At 39.0% G+C, this 21,253-nt stretch overlaps 1 protein-coding gene across 1 annotated transcript in view; it reads right to left on the bottom strand.

Annotated features, from left to right (window-relative positions):
• Positions 1–6,002: 6,002 nt before the first annotated feature.
• The window catches only part of TGFBR1 (transforming growth factor beta receptor 1), a 34,259-nt gene continuing 19,008 nt past the window's right edge, over positions 6,003–21,253 (bottom strand). Inside the window, exons 5-9 of the mRNA XM_058042048.1 lie at positions 19,297–19,464; positions 18,631–18,787; positions 12,511–12,635; positions 11,740–11,870; positions 6,003–10,388 (exon numbers count right to left, since the gene is read on the bottom strand). Coding sequence (XP_057898031.1) covers positions 10,263–10,388; positions 11,740–11,870; positions 12,511–12,635; positions 18,631–18,787; positions 19,297–19,464 — 707 coding nt within the window. The 3' untranslated portion in view covers positions 6,003–10,262. The remainder of the gene's footprint in view (positions 10,389–11,739; positions 11,871–12,510; positions 12,636–18,630; positions 18,788–19,296; positions 19,465–21,253) is intronic.

Below are 21,253 nucleotides of genomic sequence, written 5' to 3'. Positions count from 1 at the left end.
CTGACAGGGAGCCAGAAAAAGCACACAGGTCTGTATTTGAGGGATTGATTCACAACCTCATCAGTCACTCATAAGTGAAATAACTGTAATAATTTATAAAGTTCCTGCACTCCAGCTTAGACACAGTAAACAACTCACAGGAGAGATGACACCTTCCTGAACTTTGGCCTATATACATCAGCTCCAATTGTGCTCAAGACTTTAAGGAAAAACAACCACATGAAAACACACGGCCCCCCAGTGACCAGACCCCTGCCAGAGCAGTTTTGCCTCAGGAATCAGTCACACAGAGCTATTCTTGGAAGCTCCTTCAACACCACCGCTTATTCAGAAGTATGTCTTTGCCTTGAGCAGACCAGCTAATTTTTCCAGTATCACTTAGATAAGGCATGTGGCTGCAACTAAAACCTTCAGGAGTGCAGAAAAAATATTTTCAAATTTCTTCTAAATCTCTTTGCTTCCTGATCAAATATGAATCTTCAGGAGCTCAGTCACTATGTGTAAGAATTGTCATAACCCAGAACTGTATGAACATGTAAATGAGAAATTCAAACCAACCCAGATCTATAAATATTTGAGTTTCTCATAAGTTTTATATTTATCTCAGGGTGTAGCTGCCTTAGTAATCACGTCTAACACATGGACACTGAAGGAAACGTTGGTTTATATTGAAGTTGACGAGCTTCAAAATGACATCACTGGTCTTTTGATTTGATTCTATTTTTACCTCTGTTTTTTTGGTTTCCCTAAGGGCTGTTGTAAACAAAGAATTCTTTAAAGCACAGATTTTAAGAATTCCAACCAGAGCAGCTGTCTATCTTTTTGCTGTTAAAATAGGGATAACATGGTAATGATCCTTTCACCCCAGATAACACTGAATGGTCTCTAGTCTTCTCTCTCCTTCCTTTTCCACCAAAGCAATTTCATTGGAAATGAAATTTTATCTAGGAATTTTATCTAGTTTGAGTTCAGATATTTTCCAGGATGGCATCATAAACAATACAGAGGTCTACTTCTGTAAGTCACCCCATGAATCTTGCAATCACAACTTATTTTAAACAAAATTATACAGAAGAAATAGAGCATTACACTTTGCTGTATTTTACTGTACACTTTAGAACTGCTTAATGTGTAAAATTCCTGCAGAGGCTTTAAACATTAAGGATACTGGAGTCACAGTCCATACCAATAGAGATATTTTATTCTGCAAACTTCAAGCACACAACAGAGATGTTTCACCCTGTAAACCTGGAGGAGTAAGGGGACAAAGCAAAAGCAAAACAACCTCATGTGAAGTATTCTGTGTGCAGGGGTGCGCAAGTTAGGGAGCTCATGTCAAGAGAGGTCTGTGAGAATTCTTCTCCCTTCATCCACAATCATGGTAGGACTTCAGGGAAGGGGAGATCCAACTGCTGGGTAAAATTTCTCAGTAAAGTCTCCAGCAAAGAGCCAGGCTGTACAAAAAGCAAGAAAACCTTGAGAAATTTCAGAGAAAAAGACCCTTTTCAAATCAACTAAACCAAAACAACTGCCTCCAGCTTTTCAAGTAGCTTTCTGACATGGAGTAGGAAATGGAACTGTGGGGATAGATGGAGAACTGAGTGCCAGTGACTCAGAACACATGACAGCAGGAAGAATTTTGTGTTAGCTAAAACAGAGGAGTGAAGTAAGCAAGTCAGCACAGTGATATCTAAACATTTATCATCAATTGAACCACAAATAAGTTTCTTTAACTTCATCCAGGTTTCAAATGGTCTAAAGAAAACATCTGTTCTTAAATATACTGCCTTAGCATAAATTATTTCTTTTAAAAACAATTTAAAAGTATTTTCAGCTGCTGAATGCAACATCATTGGAAGAGGAGACAACAAAACACATCTGGCTACATGAAACTGCAAAAATGGCTGCAGCAACACATCATTTCGAAGGAAGACATCACTAAGAACCTAACCATTGCTTTTGAGCTAGAATGATCAACGGAGACAAGTTACTTTCCTGGAAATGTTCTTTAAAATGGCTTACCTGTTTGTACATTTACACTGAGATTATCTGTATGCAAGCTCTCAGGTAAATTTTACCATATGAGTTTCCTCAGTATTGTACTTCAAGCCTCCTGCGACTGCAGCGACAGTAAAGGCAGCAAAGCATCCACCCCTCCTTCTCAAGCACACGCTTATTTGAAGAACCAGAAGTGATGAACTTTAGGAGAGAGGCTGTGAGCATACTGCATATACTGATAACACAGCCTGAAGAAGTTAAAAAAATTGTAATATGTTTTTCTTTGCAATATTCTCTTCTTCTTGTTGAAGTTCACAGAATCACAGAATTGTTAGGGTTGAAAGAGACCTCTGAAGATCTCCTAGCCCAAGGCCCCCGCCAAGGCAGGGTCACTTAGAGCAGGTTACACAGGAATGTGTCCAGGTGGGTTTTAAGTGTCCCCAGCAAGGGAGAAGTTCAAAAATCTTCCAAGGGTTTTGAGAAAGGGCCATGCTTATCAGCATGCTCTACCAGCAAATATATGAGGCTTAGGAGGCTGCATGCCTGCAATCATGAGAGCCTCTGCACAAGGAGCCTTTGCAAGAGATGGCAATTAGCAATTTGACAATATTACTGCAGTGAAGAGACTAACAGTACATGGACCTTTCAGACTTGGATAGATGGAAATGAGGATCTCTTCAAGAGCTCAGGTCTCACAGTACATAATTTAAAGCCTTCTATCATCTAGCATGGAAAAGAGTTATCTTTGCAAAAAAAAGCATAGGCAAAACATTTTCCTGAACAAAGGTAAGAAAAAGGTAGCTCGCTGCCATGAAGAATTGTCCAGAGCTGAGTCTCACTGGCCCTTCTGGTATTAACAACAAAAATATCTTCATGGAAGATGTAGGTCAGAGAGTCCAAGCCACAGGAGGGCAAAAACCAAAAGAAACACAGCTTGATTCCACTCTTTGGAAACATGTAAGAATTAGACAGCAACTGTAGTATCACAGAATTCTTGCCATTCTTTACCCCATTCCTGTACTAATTAAGAATCTGAACAGTGGGACTACACACACGTTTCCCACACCCAAAGTATAGAAGGAAATGGGAAAATTTCATTAATGCAAATTAGCAATAGATAAATTATTATTACAACACAGAGTCAGCTTGGAATTTATCACTAACTCTTGTTCTACACCTTTTCTTAAGACAGTTGTTTATTGCCTTTGCTTTCTAGGTTTTCAGATACTTAATTTAATACTGTAATAAAGCAGATGTTTTCTAGCCCCTGTGGGTTGACGACTAATGCCAAGAATCAAAACAGTGACGCCCACTTCTGGATGTACAAACTTCTGTTGCCCAAGCTATAAGAGCCAGGCAAGCAATCTCAGGACTGGCCCAGTGCACTGGGGCACAAATCCTCATGGAAAACAAGTAACTGCTTGTCCACATTAGCAGGTAATGCAAAGCCACCAAAACATAAGGACAGATCAGAACAGCCAACATTAAGGACCCCCACATCTTCAGAGGCAGACGCACACCCTGCAAGCAGCTGCCCCAATCCCAGTCTCACTGGCTCCAGGCCTGGGGCTCAGTCCCCCTCCAGCCGCTGGTGCCTGGAGCCACACTGCTGGCACTGTGGACACACAGGCATCCATGACCTATGGTCACACTCCTGCTGCTGACACTCGAGTTTGCTCACTCTTCTCTTTCCCCTTGCTTCTCCACAGACCACAGGACCTCCCTGCTGTGCTCTGGCTCCAGCTGCTGTGCTCAGACAGCCCTGCAGCCCCAGAACTGAGTTCCTTAGGCAGGAAGGGATTTAAAAATAAAGGAAGAGGCTGTGCTGGGCACTGACAGACTGGCACACTGATTGGTCTGCTATTTATATATGACCCACTCTTTTTGTCTCTGTATTCCTCTATTTTCCCATGCTCACTCCTCTCCAGGTCACCTAAACCTCTCCCTTTTTCCCGGTCCTTTTTTCCTTCACTGTGCATCCCACAAGTTCTGCATCCTGCTTGGATTTAAAGGCATATTCCTATCTTCTTCACTCCTCATTTAAAAACCTACACAAATATATCTGATATTCTATAAAATTGAGTATCATATGCCTGATTCTTCAACTGTTTACACAGATTTTCTGCTACTGGCAGGTGGGAGAGCTCTTCTCATTTTCCTAATTGAGCCAATTAGAAACACATTGTGAGGATGCCAACTCTTCATCTCTACTGAGAAATCTTTTAATACCAATAAAACACTGCAATCATGCATAGGAACATATCAGTATGGTTTGCTCTGGCTTGTCTTTTTCTTCCTCTCAAGAGAGGTAATGATTTCAGGTACCAATTCAGCTCAGAGACTGGGGATTTAAATCTTATTTTCAAGAAACTCTGAGGAAGACTTAAGGGGTAGGTTTCTTGAGCACTACTGGATTTTATTTGCAGTCCAGGCAAGTTGACAAAGGAAATGCTATGAAAACATTTCATTTTTTTTCAAACCTAGAAGACATGGAACAACTCCAGTCACTCCAAGACAGAACTACAAGACTCAAAACCCCAGCAGCCCATCATGTTGGTAAGGGGGTTTGCAGTGTGAGATTTCAGTTACCCTTCTTCAGCAAAAAAATAAACACTGTTTGTTCAAGTAAAAACATTAGGGCTTAGCTGCATAGATAAAAAAAGCTAGTAAGAGCACCGAGCGAGAGATTTGGAATTTCTGATTTCCTATTTGAAAGGAATATATTTTCTGCCAGGACCACCCTTATGCTATTCTACAATTACTGGGTACATGACTGTGCATCAGTTACCAATGTCACAAAAACTGACAGAAGGAAATTACTAGAACGTACTTGGTACTGCAGAGAAATGGTTTGTTTATATACTCTTAGTTATGCTGCACCTATAGAAAGTAGGTTTTGGATGCAGTGGGTATTAAAAACAATTTCTTTCAAAAGTCTCACACTTTAAAAATTAATTATACTGTGCAAAACAGCCAGCTGAAAGTCTGCCATTCCCGACGCTGACTTGCAATCCAAACCAGCACGCAGATCTCCTGAATTCAGTGTCTCCTCTTAAATGATCCTAAAACATCCTCACATTTAAGTTACTTGTGGTAATTGCTTGTGGTTTATGAATTTTCAGTTGTTAGGCTCAGGCCCTCAAAGCTTGAAATAGAGAAAACTGTGTCATGAAACCTAAGTTTGGTAGACAGCAACATTGTTATGTTAGTTCCAGGCCACCCATTTCCTCTACTACCAAATGCAGTAGAGGGATTCAGGATTTTACTGAGTTTTGGTTGCTTGCAGGGGTAGCAAAGGCTTTCCTTTAGCCACTCATGGGAGAGGGATGTGTTCTCACCAAAAAAATCATTGCTCTTGTAAAAGCATTTGAAAGGAACACAGTATTTTGGTGTAGCTATAGGCTTTATCTGGACACCTTATAGCTTCCCATTGTGGAGAAAGTCTGCTGAAAGTAGTAATTTTTGGTAATTCTGTCTGAGCCAAAACTGAAGGATGAACCTAAATTCAGATGAGGGCAAGATGTTCTATTTTTGTTGTGTCTAAATAGCCACTTTCCTTCAGAAATGTAACACCAGCCTGAAACTGAGTTTTGCACAGAAACACTCCACTCCAACACAAGCAGATTTTACTTTCAGTTATGGGATGCACGGAGGTGCTGAGCTGCCTAAACAGACTAAAATAGACTTAATGTTATTTTTATGCAAACATAGAGAGAGAACAATTTGTCATTACTAATTTTGTCCAAGAAATGAGAGACACAAGCAACGCTCCTGCACCAACATTACTGCAGGAGGCAAGGACGAACAGGCACTTTAGCACTATGTACATACTGCACAGATGAGGTGGATTGCCTCAGCAGTAGCAAATCCTTTCAGCATTTTTGTACTAGAAGAAATTCCTTCTGAGGAAAGGAACTCACAATAAACACATATTAGCAGGTAAGAACATCACACACAAACCTGTATCTACTTGCAACTTCTTGTTCTGAAAGACAATTCATGCATTTTGAGAAAAGTTATTTATTTTCACTGCTTTAATCTCTCTACTGTAGTGTTAGCACTTAACGTAAGCATCCACTCTTCTACTGTCCTATTTACAATCCATTGAAATGTATACTCTACAAATACAATACATATTTTCAGAAATGTAAGGGAAATGCACAATTTGGTAAGGTATAAAAAAGTGACACTCATCTGTACAGGATCCTCAAATCATCCAAAAAGTAAAATTTACAAGGCAATATCCACACAGCTATGTAAGGGCAGGTGCTACAGTGACAAAGCAGCAAACTTGCTAATACAATAAAATACAGAAAATAAAGTGTTTTGGGACACCAGATAATACACTTAGTACCACTGAAGTTGTAAATTTAGCAATACCCATATTTCTAGAAACATATAACTGCAAACCTGGAGAACATTCTGAAAAATATTAAACATTATATACACATGAGGTAAATGTACCTTGGTCTTTTAAGAGGTAATTTGAGTTTAAAGCAACAGATATAGTGAAGGGATTTTTTTTTGTTTGCTTGTTTTTTTAAACAAAATGATTAACATCTTGCAATCATTTCAATGGCACAATATAAACAAGGAACTAACTAAAAGTTGAATTTCATGGCAATCACACTCAGAGCCATTACTGAAAAAATAAAATAGCCTCTTACTTCATTTGACACCTTCATTTCCCCATACAGTCGATACCAATGTCTTTACTTATGTACAAAGTCTTTCTTAGGATTACAAGCAGAACCATAGGAGGGTGACAGTGTGTCATACTTTGAGAGTCTGCTTGAGAAACATCCCAGAAGTCCAGCTTTTAAGGTTGGAGGGTCCCTGAAGAATTCCAGCATTTCAAAAATGACATTTCAGGCTTTTCAGCATCAGACTATTTCCAATGCTCCTTGTTCTCCATGTCCATATCCATCTGGTCACAAGTCTGTAAACCAAACTGAGGCTTCAATGCTACTAAAACATAAAGTTGATTAAATCCACAAAACTTAAGTGAATGTGTAATGCATGTAATATTTACAATAAACATTTGCATCAATATTAATCAGAAACTGTTTTGGTATATACTTGAAATGATACAAAATTAATATTTTGAATGCTAAAATATTTTGGTCCCCCTGGATTTCCAAGAGCAGATCTGGTGATATTACAATCTTAGTTTAAAAAATACTTATGTGTACCTGTGTCCATATATACAAGATATGATCTTACACAGGTAACATTTAAAGTTACATAATATATACAGACACAGCCTTTGTAAAAGGTGTTCAGTTCATATAACGGAAAAGAAGAACAAACCTTGAAGTTGTGGTGTCAGAACTGAGGATACATATAGCTCTATTCACAATTTTCTTGTTCTGCAGCCTAATAGGAATTATAAGGTTGCTCTAAAACACTGTTCCTTAGGTCATTACACAGTGTCAAGCATCCTTCTGTGCTTTGTTTTTGCAAGCTTCTATTACAAAGCTAAATCTTGAACAAAGTAAGAGCAATTCAGGAGAGCGAAGATTTGCAGGTGGTTGATACAGTATAACACACAGTTATATTGTTGACAGAACCATCTGCATGCCACGAAGCTGTCCAGTTGCTGTATATCCTCTTTAAAATGCAACAGAACTGTTCTGTATATTTTAGGAAATTAAATGTTTTGCTGATAAGGTTTTGTGGGTGCTAAAAAGAGCCATGAAAATTATTTGATTAATGATAGCGTGAACACTCCTGTTACTACCAAAATTACTATAGAGATCTGAGGCACACCAGGAGCCTGATATTTCTGAAGTAGGACCTGTACCATTCGTATCTGTGGTAAGGACCCCAGGACACCTATGAAAACTTGAAATGTAACAAAGTTACAAAACAAAAAAAGTTGAATTGCTAACTAGGAAGCCTTTGAAATTAGATGGAGACCCTGATCTATTTTCAGGATAAGCTGCTTTTTTAAAGTATCTGTACAGATACATTGAACTTGCTAGAGAGGCTGCCAAGAAGAGAGGCTTGGGAGTTATGTTATATTCATTTTTTTTTTTGACATTTAATTGAAAAACTCTGTGGTGCACAACTATCCATGCACACAAAGGCATATTTTATTTAAAATACCTACATGAAGTAATTTTTAATCCGGTTTTGATTGACAGAGGCCTGAAGCACATAAGCCTCACTTGTCAGATAATGCCAAACATAAGTGTGACAGCTGCATGTATGTTTAAGCCTAATTGGTTTCTAAGAACCTCTCTTATTTTTCCCTTTTCTCCTGGTTACTGTCTTCCAGTAAGAATAAACTCATCCATTTTGTTGTTGACAAAAGCGTTTCATTATTTGCAGTTTGACCTCTGAAGGTCTGTAATTCTGACATAGTTTAAACTCACCTCCAAGCAAGCAGTAAGAAGACAGAAATAAACAAAAATTAACGGTTAAGGCTTTTCTTGGGTAAGGCTTGTGTCACCTATGTAGCATCTCCTTCCTGGGCCTCATTCCTCTTCCTGCTTGAGCTGCCACACATCACCAGGGCACAGAGCTCGACTGTGCTGCTGCCAGCAACCAACCTGCCACTGCCACCCTCTTGGTAACAAATTCTCAGTGGGCTCTATGCCAAGGGATGAGCGGGAAGCTGAGTTAAAGGTTGCCACGTGTGCTGCGTAATGAGATGGGCACTGATGTGTTCTGAAGAGTGGCAGGTTAGGCAGCATATTAATTACCAGGCACATTTGCATACTGAAATACTATGTTTTGGACATGAATGAAACCAAAGGCCAACCAGACTCTTGCTAAAATTGCAATTAAAAAAATATCCTGGTAACAGCAGGTTTTTGTTGTACGTTGGGGCAGGACACAATTTAATTGCTGAACAAGTTTGTGAAAATACTACGATACTCTTAAAAACTCAGGGAAATCTTGACTAAAGCCATGCATATTCTTCTGTGTTCTTATGACAACACAAGTCACCATAAGCTTTGTTCTTCTAACAATGAAGAGGATTGCTGGAATCCCCTGATATTTGTATCCAAAGACCTACAGCTCACCACCTTCTCTAGCTCACCACTTTGTGTATGAGGCACACACAACATACATGCACATAAAACTTATAAGCAGCTTTGAACTGTCTAGTACAAAAGCCCAAATAACTTCTCTAATGACAGGTGCACTTAATCATTGTGTAATTGCAAATATTGTTCTTTGAGCCTTAAGACTCAGCAGAACTGCACAGAAAATATGCTTTTCATACTTATTTAATGAAGCAAAATCTCCCTTAACATTTTACTTTTCTTGCTACTTTTCTGAAGTAGATAGGTACTTCAAGCATTTTAGAAGTACCACTTGATTAAAAAAAAAATCTACATAATTATGACTCATAACTTGACAATTACAAAATATGACAGTGAATTTACTAGCTTACACTATTTAAAACTCCTACAGTGGTTTCAAGAGTCAGATTTTGGTAAAATTGCAGATATTTTATCAATTATGTACTCACTGTTTTAATGAGTGAGATTTAGCACTTAGCTAGGCAAAGGAACAACTTTTAACTTGTATTTTTGAAACCAAAAGTACCATAGGCTTTGTACATCCCTACTATTTTGCATTAAAAGATTCAAAAGTGGCACTTACTGGTGTAATACAATCTATTTTGAAGGCAATGTAATGTTCTGAAAAAGTGGAAAAAACCCAGTAATCACGCAGAAAGTATAGTTGCATAAGTTATGTTCCCACAACTGAATGAGGTCAATTTGTAAGTCAAGGTAAGAGTCCAAAAGATGCACCACCTTAATAGCTAGCTCCAACAGTATATACTCCAATATTACTCCAAAGGTACATTCACAATCTGAATCAAGGAATCGAGACAGTGGTTCAGAGTAGTCAATGTACCAGGCAGGAATAAAGTTGCTTTAAGAGCCATCAATGCACTGTAGAACAAAATAGCGAACCAGTTTCATTTTAGAAGTGACCTCCTACTTTTAGCACAGTTAACTAGCCAAGACCAGCTATCAATTTCCCAAATGAAAAAATTATAGATTAATGAAACTAGAGTACATGATGTTTTGTAAATAACCTGGGAAAGAGGTTCATAGTGCACAGAAAGACCCAACACAATTGTTTAGCACATCCACAAAAATCCTAAGTGACGTTCCTATGAAGTACTAAAAGGCAGCAATATCCTTCTGTTCCCCCAGTGAGGTAGAACAATTAACCTTCTTAGCACGCCACTCTGGTGCAGATAGGGATTTTTACAGTGTTCTTCGGTAGCAAATCCAGGATTACATCTTGATCCCCTCCTGTTGACTAAGTTGTGATAATGTTTTCTTAATGCGCAAAGCTGTCAGCCGGGCAGCTCCGTTGGCATACCAGCATTCCCGCATAATTTTTGCCATCACTCGTAATGCCTGCAAAGGAAACACAAGTCATTGGATGCACTGCTGTTCCAGTGTAGCCCATGTAACTGCTGCTCTTAGACTCTTCAGGCATTTCTGAAATCCATTACTAGTACTACAGGTGCATAGGAGAGTGTACAGTTAAAAAAAAAACCCCAAAAACTTACTTTATTTACAGAAAAGTAAAACTCTTTAAACACTGTAGAGAAAATCTGATATTTTTCAGTAGATTTTGGCCCATGAAAATAATATTTTAATGAAAAACTATTAGCTTGTCTGTAACTGTTTTCTGAATTTTCACATCAGACAAAAATACACCCTTTTAAATTGTACTTGCAGTTAAGGAGTTACTTCAATGCATAGCAATTAAGTTCATGAGCTGTCTTCCTCAGATTGAAGCTCTGCAAGGCTTCTAAAAATTTTTCAAGTATTTTTATCCTTCAGAGAGCCAGTCTTTGAAATCTGAGTCCTTCTACATGTTCTTTGTAACAAGGCAAATAACAAAAATGGCAGATTAAATAAAGTAACAGCTCCAAAGTACCATGAAAGCTGTATTACCTTAGTCATTTTAATCCTGATAACTACCTGTCTTACAGTTTATTGGTGCGTTCACCACCTTTCTCTCCTTCCTGTGCACTCTTGCCCAACTCTTAGCCATGCATTCATTCCACACATGCCACAACCCAGGTTCCCTCCTCTATCCAAAGCACCTCATCCTTATCAGTACCTCACTGCTCCTGCAGTGCACTGAAGCTGTTGCCCCAATCTGTGAGTCACTGGTTGTGACAGAGCAATGCTATGGAATATTCCCTCTGAGCAGTTTGGGTCAGCTGTCCTGGCTCTGCTCCCTCTCATCCTCTCATGCTCTTGTTCATCCCCAACCTACCTGAGAAACGGAAAATGCCTTGAAGCTGTGTAAGCACTGCTCAGCAACGGCTAAACCATCAGTGTGTTATCAGACTCTTTTGGCCACAAATCCAAAACACAGCATTATGCAGCCTGCTATGAAGGACACTGACTCAATCCCAGCCAGACACAGTACAATTTATTTACAATGATGCTTCCTGCATAATGGAATTCAGACTAGCTGCAATTTCTATTAGCATCACCTATGCTTCACAGGAAGGGATCCTAGAATCCTCCAGGCAGAGTTAGCTATTAATTTTTATGAAATTATATTTAAATACTTATGTATAACCAAGGAACAATGCTTTTAATAAAACCATAATGATTAGAATGAAATTAATTAAGTTCTCCTAAAAGCAGCTCTTCTCCCTTCAACAATAAGCGTGATTTTTAAGCCACTAAAATCACTAAAAGCTCTAGTGTCCATTAAAGCAGCTTTAGCAAGGTTAGTTAATACCTCACAGCTCTGCCATCTGTTTGGAATATTGGGCCTTAACTTCTGTTCACACACAACTTTCCTCATTTCTTCAACAGAAGGATCTGAAGGAACGAGGTCATAGTATGGCAACTGGTAATCTTCGTGGATTCCTGTAACAGGTTGAAAATAGCTTTATTTTAGCTAACACTGGATTATGTATTCTTCACTTTTTACTGTGTTCCTTATCACTACCCTACCAGTTCTTGGTTTTCATTTTTAAAAGTTACATCACAACAACTGACAAATAAATAAACAAAAATCTTTAACTACACCTTAGAAGTGTTTACATTACCCTTAAAGGATCTAAAATTTATAAAATTGGAAGAGACAGAAGCTACATCAAATCTTTCACATGCTATACTAAAAACATGCTTCTTCAGAGCACATGATTGGTAACAGCATGCTTCATTTTAAATAAGATATAGATTTATCTGAACACATTATAGCTAGATCTTGTGGTGTTTGCCTCTTGCTCACAAGAGTATTAAATTTTACCCTTTTCTCCCCTCTATGTAAATATTTGGAAAAAAAAGAAGAATATTTCCTATTTTCTTCAACAAGTATGGTCTGTCCATTTAGAAAGAGGTTGAATAGACCAGTTATCATTTATAGGATTAACAACTAGAAAGTCTGAGATCAACTGGCTATTACTTTGCACTGTTTTTTGAGCAAACTGTTTTCAGAACCGGAATAAGTTTAAGTTCCTCATAATTCCCTAATATGTCCCATTTTATAAAGATTGCCACATACCACCAACTGAACACCGCCGAGCTATTTCCCAAAACACTAATCCCATTGCATAGATGTCTGCTCGTTTGAATGACTCAAAATGTTTCATATTTATGGAATCATCTAGGACTTCAGGAGCCATGTACCTGTGTGGAAAAAGAAATTATTTCATAAACACTTAAGAATATAAAAAATTCAGCACTACTGATCAGCTCAAATACAAAATAATGTATTTTTGTGGAAAAGGATATAAAAGAAAATTCTGCTTCATTAAGATTATCCAATCAGAGACAATTCAATGTAAAGGGATAAGTAAACTAAGAGAAACAAGCAGATAAATAGGGGGAATAAGTAAAATGTGAATCAATAAACTAGAGCTATAAACCTGACAGAGACGACACAACCGAGACAGTGACAAAGACCAGAAGTCTCCAGCTGTTCATTGACAGGCTATTGAGAAACTCCAGGCCTAACTTTATAGAGGTGCAGTCTGGACCTTGTGACTGCTAATACGTGGGAAAGAAGAACACCACAATGATTGAGGATATTGAAGGAAGGCCTGTGCAACTACACTATGCTTATCAAGGAACCTTCAGGACACAGGGAACAGAAGTGTGACAACAGATAGGAAAGGGTAGCAAAAGGGCCTGTGGCATAAAAGGGTGCCAGTCTGCACATGCTCATCAGTATATCCTATTTAATTAAATCCTAACTATTCTGTGCAATCTCACTCTCAAGCCCATGTGCACATGTTCTCCAAGAACTGTCAGCAGCTGGAGGCAGGCATGGTTCTGTCTGTTCAGGTCTAGCAACTGCAGCAGCACAAGGGATGAAGCTGAAACTACAGAGAAGGAAAGGTCCAACATCAGTAGCTGGAAGGGGAACTACAGGTCCTAGGAGCATGTCTGCAGGTGGTAAGAGCACCTATCTGGAGCTAGTGGTCATTCTGTGAATGAATTCTGGGCCAGCAACTGTAGTCTGATAGAAGGTGAAGGAAACCCTGGTACCAGCAACTGGAACAAATAAGTGGGTCTGCTTCAGCTACTGAAATAAAACCATGGATCACAGGCTTCATTGTCACAGCTTACAGGCACTAGCTAGAGCAGAGAAAGGGGATGAGAAAAACAGAGTAGGGTCTCTCAGCACCAGCACCTGGAGTGGGAGTCACAGGCTGCAAGGTCTGTGTGCCTGGGCACCAGCTGCTGGGCTGAGCAAGAAGATTTGCATTTCTCCAACCCTGCACAGCTGGTGTGCAGGACTGTAATTAACCAGCAACCTTCAAGCTGGTCTAGCCAGCATCCAGGCAGCCCAGGCAGGGATATTTGCCAGGACAAGAGCCCATGCGGATATTTGAGGGAATCCATACAGGTAGGCATGCATACAAATACATCAGCTGTTTGCTGCTGTGCATTAACCCAGCTGGTGAGTATGAGATTCATGGAGTTCAGAGCATTAGACACAGCAAGCCTTGGATAGATGGTTGAGCAGCTCATAAACATGCATGGACTTGTGAGGCTGCAGAAGGGAGTATGTACTTTCACTAATGAAGTTCAATCCTGATCAGCTGAATAGAAGGCAGGAGACTTGGCTGTCTATAGTTATGTTTTATACAAGTTCTGACAGTGTTTCATGTGGGTGTTGAAGACAGCACATGGTGCACAGCAATCTGTATAATCAGCCCTATCAGTACGATATGTGTCAGTGTATGACTGGTTGGATCCCAAGGAAAAAAGCAGCAGCCATATCCATGGGCCTCAGATGAACAGAGCCATGGCCCTTTGGAACACACCAGCTGGGCTCCAAGGGTCAGGCTAGAGGAAGCCCCACTTCCTGTAATCTGAAAAACTATAGCAGCCACTTAAAATATCCCCTAACAAGCCTAAAGCAGGAGTAGACAACAAGTGCTGGTTAAGAAACCAGCACTGTTAAAATTTTTTTGACATAAGCCCACTGTCATTGCAGTACCCAATTTTTCATCATACAGTTTGCAAATCCCACCATAAACCATGCTTTTAAAAAAATTAGTAAATTATGTGGGTTACAAATCAACAACTGTGCACATCAATTTGGTTTACCCACATTTTCTGCAAGGAGAAACAGCTCCTTGTAACCAAGTTTCTCTTAAGAAACAAGGCCTGAAAACCCATGATGGCATCCAAGTGATTGTTACCTTGTTTAGTGAGTAAGTCTGACATGGGAACACCAAGCAAAACATCAGTGCAGACCTTACTGCAAAAGCTACTGACAGCAGCATCCCTGCTGGCTGCTGGAAAGAGTGAATTTTATTTGCTGCATCAAGTCAACATGAGTGGTAGCACTGCTCTCTCATTCTGATTGGGTTCTGGAAGCTAAATTCAATATGTGATGTTTAGCTGAGTTCAGTGTGTTTCTCCACATCACCGCCCCAGTAGTCTCAGGCTGGCATACCAATGAAGCAGGCCAACAGTCGCATCTGGGCTTTGAAGAGCAGTGTTGAGAGGTAAAAAAGCAACAAGTGCAGAATACTGGAGTGGAATACAGTGCCAGGCAATAGCTCTGCCTCTGGAACAGCCACAGACACCTAGACATAGTTTCATTTAATCAACAGCATTGTAGGATTTTCTTTTCCAGTATCAGGGATGGTAGGCAGAATGCAAGACACACTGCTTAAAAGGAATTTCAGAACTCCCTCGGTACTACAGATATTCTTACAGAACTTACATAGATATAAAGAAGCAAGGACTATCAAGATACGTAAAAAATTGCAACAAATAGTTGCATTTGTTCTGAATTACCCAGAACTTCAACAAAGTTTGCTGAGATGAGAGTTCTCCTAAGGCATACAAATTCTTCACAAGTAATAAACACAGCACAAGCAGAGGACAACTGTCTGAGTTGAGTGTAAGGTTTACTTTGACAGTATTTATTGAATGGAAGTGGAGTATTAAGTATTGTTGTAATCTTTGATATGGGTGAGGTTCAAATTGTTCTGGTCCACCCATATCAAAGATGTTTTAATCAAGAAATGGAAGATTGTGGTGAACACCTTAATGCTCTCCAAGGATTCTGCATTACGGGATACTCTTATGGTACTTCATGTGCTTGACAGTAAGTGATTATCTTGGAGCCTAGCAGAAAGAATACTTGATCTATCTTAAGACGCCATGACAATGAAAAGAGTGATGGACCTGAAAAAACAGTAACTAGAAACCCCAACCATGGTGCAAGATATCAGCCGGAAACACTAAAAACACAGTAAAGGAGATTCTCTTAACTTCCATGAACCTTCCAAAGAACAAGGTTTTTAACAGGAAAGACCACAAGAAGCCTGAATGTGGCCAAAAATCCCCCCTCTACGTGAGCTCCATTGGCAAACTGACCTCTTACCGTGGTCCTCCATCAATGAATTTACATTGGCTTTGGCTTCCATGACACAGAATGGTGAATGACTGCTGAGAGATTACTGCTGGAACAAGAGATGCGAAAGGCAAGGAGGTTGTGTAGTGAGGTCAGCAGCTCAGCCATTTCATGGCTGTTACACAAAAGGGAGAGAAGTAGGCATTTCCTTGTCAGATTATGTGTTGGAAATGCATTGCCTGGCAGAAGTGGTATTTCAGGTTCTGGAGAGAGCAACTCTGTTTCATAGAGTAATTCTGACCTTCTGAGCAAGGTCTGCAGCTCAATATCATCCAAGAACAAAAGGATAGGTCTACAAAGAAGGGTATGAAGTGTGTTGAGCATGGTCTTGACAAACTTAGGGTGCCTGCTGACCTCTTTCTCCCATCTCTTTCAATCTAAAAGCCCAGTACTAGCTGTCTGAATTTCTTGTATAACATATAGGGAGCTTTGTGTCATCAACTAGACAAAATGTTGTGTGGCATCTCCTTTCATCAAGCCTATACTCTACAAGATAGAATTCTGCCCATATTTTGTTTAGGTAAACTTCTAAGAAGCACACATGGTAAGAATTTGCTGCCAAACTTCTTTTAAAACACAATGTATCTGAACTATCAAACGTAACAGCTGGGCCACACTTCTAAAAAAATAGGAGGAGAATAAGGGTTTTTTACTTGCCTCAGAGAGTGAGAGAGAGATTCTATTTCCTTCTCAGTTTAAAGCTCACATTCCCTGCTTTATGTTGCAGGCTGAGCTGTGAAAGCACACAGTTCACCCCTCTGGTAAAGCTAAGCCTCTGAACAGAAAAGAAATAAAGTCAGAGAATTCAGTCAGAAAGAGGGATCATCAGTTTGACTCAACACCCTGATCACTCACACAAGAGTAAGTCTGCTTGCTCCCTAGACATACATTTTTACAACAATCATTAGAAAAACGGACTTCACCAAATCTCCCTGAACTTGTACACAAAGCTTCCATGTGCAGAAGAGGTACCAGCAGTGGCAACCAGTAAGAGTTACAACTGTCACTGAACAGGTAAGACTTGAACTGCATTATGAAAAATTAATCAGAGGTGCAGTTACTTACCTAAGAATGCACAAGAGGAAGAAGAATGGTCTAAGTCTTTTACAAGAACGAGTAATTTTCAGAGAGGCAGAAATGACTAATGTCTTTAAAAGGGGAAACAGATTAGTCCTCCTCCTGCCCACTGCAGCAAGCAAGAGTTCCTACAGCTTTCCCTTGTGAAGAAGCGTAAGACAGATGAACAAGCAATTTAATAATGCTTATGCAAGAAAAGATCCGGTAAGTGGGAACTGCAAACACAGCTGAAAGGATGCTTTCTCCAGTGCCAAGACTAAAGAAAGTAACTGATTTGTACGTTATTTTCCTTTGCATGTAGATGTAGTAGAAAACTCAAAAATCACACGTGGCATGTGCCCTGCATGCAGCTAAATTTGTAATGATGAATTCTGAAAAAAGCCTGCTACTGGACACTTTGAGAAAGAATAATACTCATTTCCTTATAATTTAGAAGTAGTTCAGAAAATAAATCTTGCCTGACCATTTGTGTGGTATTTTTAAAACTGGCAAAGGATTAGTACAGCAGAGCTTTAGAACAAAGTAACTTCACAGTGTACACATCAGTAAAATAAATTTTCAGTACATATTCTAAAAGCTTTAGTTAACTGAGCCTTAAAATAATGTTTAAGGGTTTTTTCCCTTCCACAAAGACATAGCTCAAGGGGCATCCCAGTTCACTGTAAAAACCTCAATCAACCTCCCACCTCGCAGTATCACTTACTAAAGGGATATAGAAAAAAAAGTGGTTGTGATATATAAACTGGAGATTGGACAACATCAACACAATTTTTTCAAACACTGCTAAGCCATATGGGCTGGCTTAGCTGTCACACATTCGGTGCTGTGTCAAACTCCAGTTTGACACAGCACTGAACCTCTAGGCATTAGAAGAATGAAAAGCTGCCCACGTCCAAAATGCTTGCTGTGGTTCACAGTTAGTGCTACTACGTCTGTGTGCTGTATAGCTACATGGATTACTAAGGGAAATTTATTTATAGCTTCCAGTTATTACTGCCTGAAGGTTCACCAATGATAAATTACTCACAGCAAGTTTTATTGCACTTGTGCTGACTCAGTTAAACAGCTCTGAATTCTTCTAGGGCAAGAAAAATCTCTATTTCCAAATTCAGAAAAAGCTTTTAAGACAGACTATATTGACTCATCCATTTAAGATTCTATTTATGCATTAAATGACAAAGATGACTGTTTTAACTTCTTGCATTTCTTTAAAAAATGTGATTCCAAGACAGCCCCGTGTCCAAGACTCTGCACCTTGTATGTTCTTCCACACAAGGCTTCACACTGACAACCACAGCTTTTTACTGTCACTACCAATATCCTGTTTTACACTCCTGATTTCCATGCAATACATGCTAAGAAGGAGAAAGAGAGCACTGAAGTCTCTAAAATAATCAGTCATGAAATCTCTTAATTGTTTGAATTAATATTTGTGCCCTACAACACTTAGCAAGTTTTCAGCATTTTACACAAGTCAACATTGAAGGTGCCTTTTAAGCGCCTACCATCTAACTGAAATATCAGCTGACAAGGAGGTGCCTAAGAACTCTATCTGCCATTACATTTTCCTGCTGTTTATATTTCTATCAACACAAATTTATATGAGACAAGAAAAACCAAAGCATTTTATCATAAACGTTGCCAGATACATCACATAAATGATTTTACCTTTTTGTTCCCACTCTGTGGTTTGGGGCGATGTCAATTGTGTCTGTAGCTGAATCGTGCCTAACCGCTAATCCTAGATCTGCAATGCAGCATGTTCCATTCTTTTTCACCAATATGTTTTTTGATTTTAAATCTCTGTGGGCAATTGCTGGTTTGCCTGTAAAGGAAACAAAAAGAGAATATGTAAAAAAACCTCCAAACCAACCTCCTTTTATTCTGAGCCTGGTGCAAGCTTCTGTTTGAAGGAACAGAATTCCTTCCAGTTCTGACACTTTATGTGCACCAGGATACCTCCTGAAATAATTTACTGTAGATTGTGCGGCTGTTCAGGAAAGTGCCTTTCATGTGTACTGTACACCCCACTTGCTCCGTTCCCTCTTCCTGCAAGTATTTATTGCACACGCATCCTACTCAAACATTATCTCAACTCAAAGTTAAGAAGATGCTACATGCACCATTTCTTGGTGCCTTTTAACAGGTATTTTGTACGAAGGATTGTTACATCACAATACCAGAGAAAAGAAGGCAAAAAGCCTTTCAAATTAAGAAGTTCTGTGAATTTCGAAATCATCACAGAGTAGAACGAGGTACTTATGTGTCATTTAAAAAAAACCAAAAAACCAACCAGTAATATCCACATGATAAGCAGAATAATTGTAAGATTACCTTGTGTGCCAACAATTTCCATGTGTAGATGAGCAAGACCGCTGGCAGTGGACAAAGCTAATTTTATCATTCCTTCCACTGTTACTGTATACCTGTTCAGGTAATCAAAGAGTGATCCATGCTCGTGATAGTCTGACACTAACCACAGCTGAGTCCATGTACCATTGTCTGCAAAATAAAACTGGCATGAATACTACACATACATACACATATATGACAAATAAACAATATACAACACTTATGAGGTACAAATTATGGTCTGCAAGTAACCTCTATAAATTAGACTCTTACTATTAGTCTCAGGCTCTTCTATTCCTGTAACATTTTAATGCCTCTGCAACGGTTGGTAACGCCATGGGAGAGTTTCTGAAAAGCTTAGTGAATATTCTTGTATTTAAATTAAACCACAAATCATAGAAAACAGAGTATATTCAGGGTGAACCGTTCAGGGTATTAGCCAGGCCTTGCCTTTCCCTAGGTTTCCAACTAGAGTGGGGCACAGGGAATAGTGCTGAATGCATGATCCAAAACTAATCCCATCACTATCAGTCTAGCACAATATTGTCCAGGCTAATCACAAAAAAAAAAAAAAGTGTTTCAAACTTTGCTCCCTGATTCCTTCACTCTTCCCATAATCTATCAGCCTGGGAGACAATTCCCACAATGAACTATTTTTCCTCCTAGAGCAGAAGCTTACAAGCAGCAATCAGACACAAAGTTAAATCCCGCCTCCGATGACCTCTAAATTGCTGGCCAAAATTGAGGTTTCCAGGAGGCACAAAGGTAAAGAAAGCAAAAAACAGTGAGGAAATCAGTTTGCTTTGATTTTTGATTGAACTATGACAAACAAGATGTACCACAATACATCTGTAACTATCCCAAGGCATACAAATGACATATAAGAACTTAATTGTTCACATTATTAAAGCAGTAACACAAAATACCTTTAAGTTTAAGCCACAGAAAGAAGACTGTCAAAGGAATTCAAATCAAGATGGGAGCAAAAGTATTTTTTACCTAAGAAGTAGAAATATACCTAGGAAAGAACAATCCTGCCACTGAATAGGTTTCCCAATTTTGTTGAGTTTTAAAAGCACCTCTACTGTGGCAGACATGAAAAATGTTTTTATAGCCAGCTAGTTTTACAGAAGAATTTTTTATCTCCTTAGAAGAGTAGTTATCCCATAAAAGACATCTGTTGGACTCCTAGTCTGAATAATATAGCCCTTATTGTCTCAGAACAAGAGAGAACACTCAGCACAAATCAAAAAGATGTCTTATTATGTGATAGTCCCTAGAGATTGCTCAAGAATATGAAGAACATGAAAAAAGGAAAGAAGTTCAGAACTTATTTCCTATTGCAAACATACTGAAAAAAATTTACTTTCCAAAGAACACTCTTGTCTAGAAAAGCCAGAAGTACAAAATGCCTGCTCTAAAGATTGACAGAAACCACCTTTATAGAAACACTTGTGCTTATCTTTAACTTAACTCTTTGGTGGGGGTGGGAAAACTTGCAAACATCCCTTTTATTTGGATGCTTTTAGGGAAGTCAGTGATGACATTAAAAAATCTAAAAATAAAAAAATCTACCAAAATTAAAAAGACTCCAAATACTTCAGGGTAGGAAAAATACATTCAAACAATTCCCCTAATGGAAAGACAACTCTGGCTTGCTACATGTAGAAGACTGGTAAAATGCACTACTGCTGCAGGAACAGTCTTTTGGGATGCCTAAGTGCTGTTTTTTACAAAGGAACACAGATATTAAAGATTTAAAAAAAAATAATCTTAAGTTATTTTTCAGTTAGAACTGCTGCATGCCTTGCTACTTGGCAATATCCAAGCACAAACTCATGGAACTCAGCACAGTACTAAATGTGACTTTTTCCTAAGAGAATTATGGTCTCTGAGGAATCAATCCAAGAGTATTGGTTTCACTAAACAGTCTTACAGA

Source organism: Melospiza georgiana, chromosome 1 (assembly GCF_028018845.1).
Source record: "Melospiza georgiana isolate bMelGeo1 chromosome 1, bMelGeo1.pri, whole genome shotgun sequence".
Lineage (NCBI taxonomy): Eukaryota > Metazoa > Chordata > Aves > Passeriformes > Passerellidae > Melospiza > Melospiza georgiana.
Note: the sequence above shows the minus strand (reverse complement) of the source record. Positions and strands in the feature narration are given on the sequence as shown.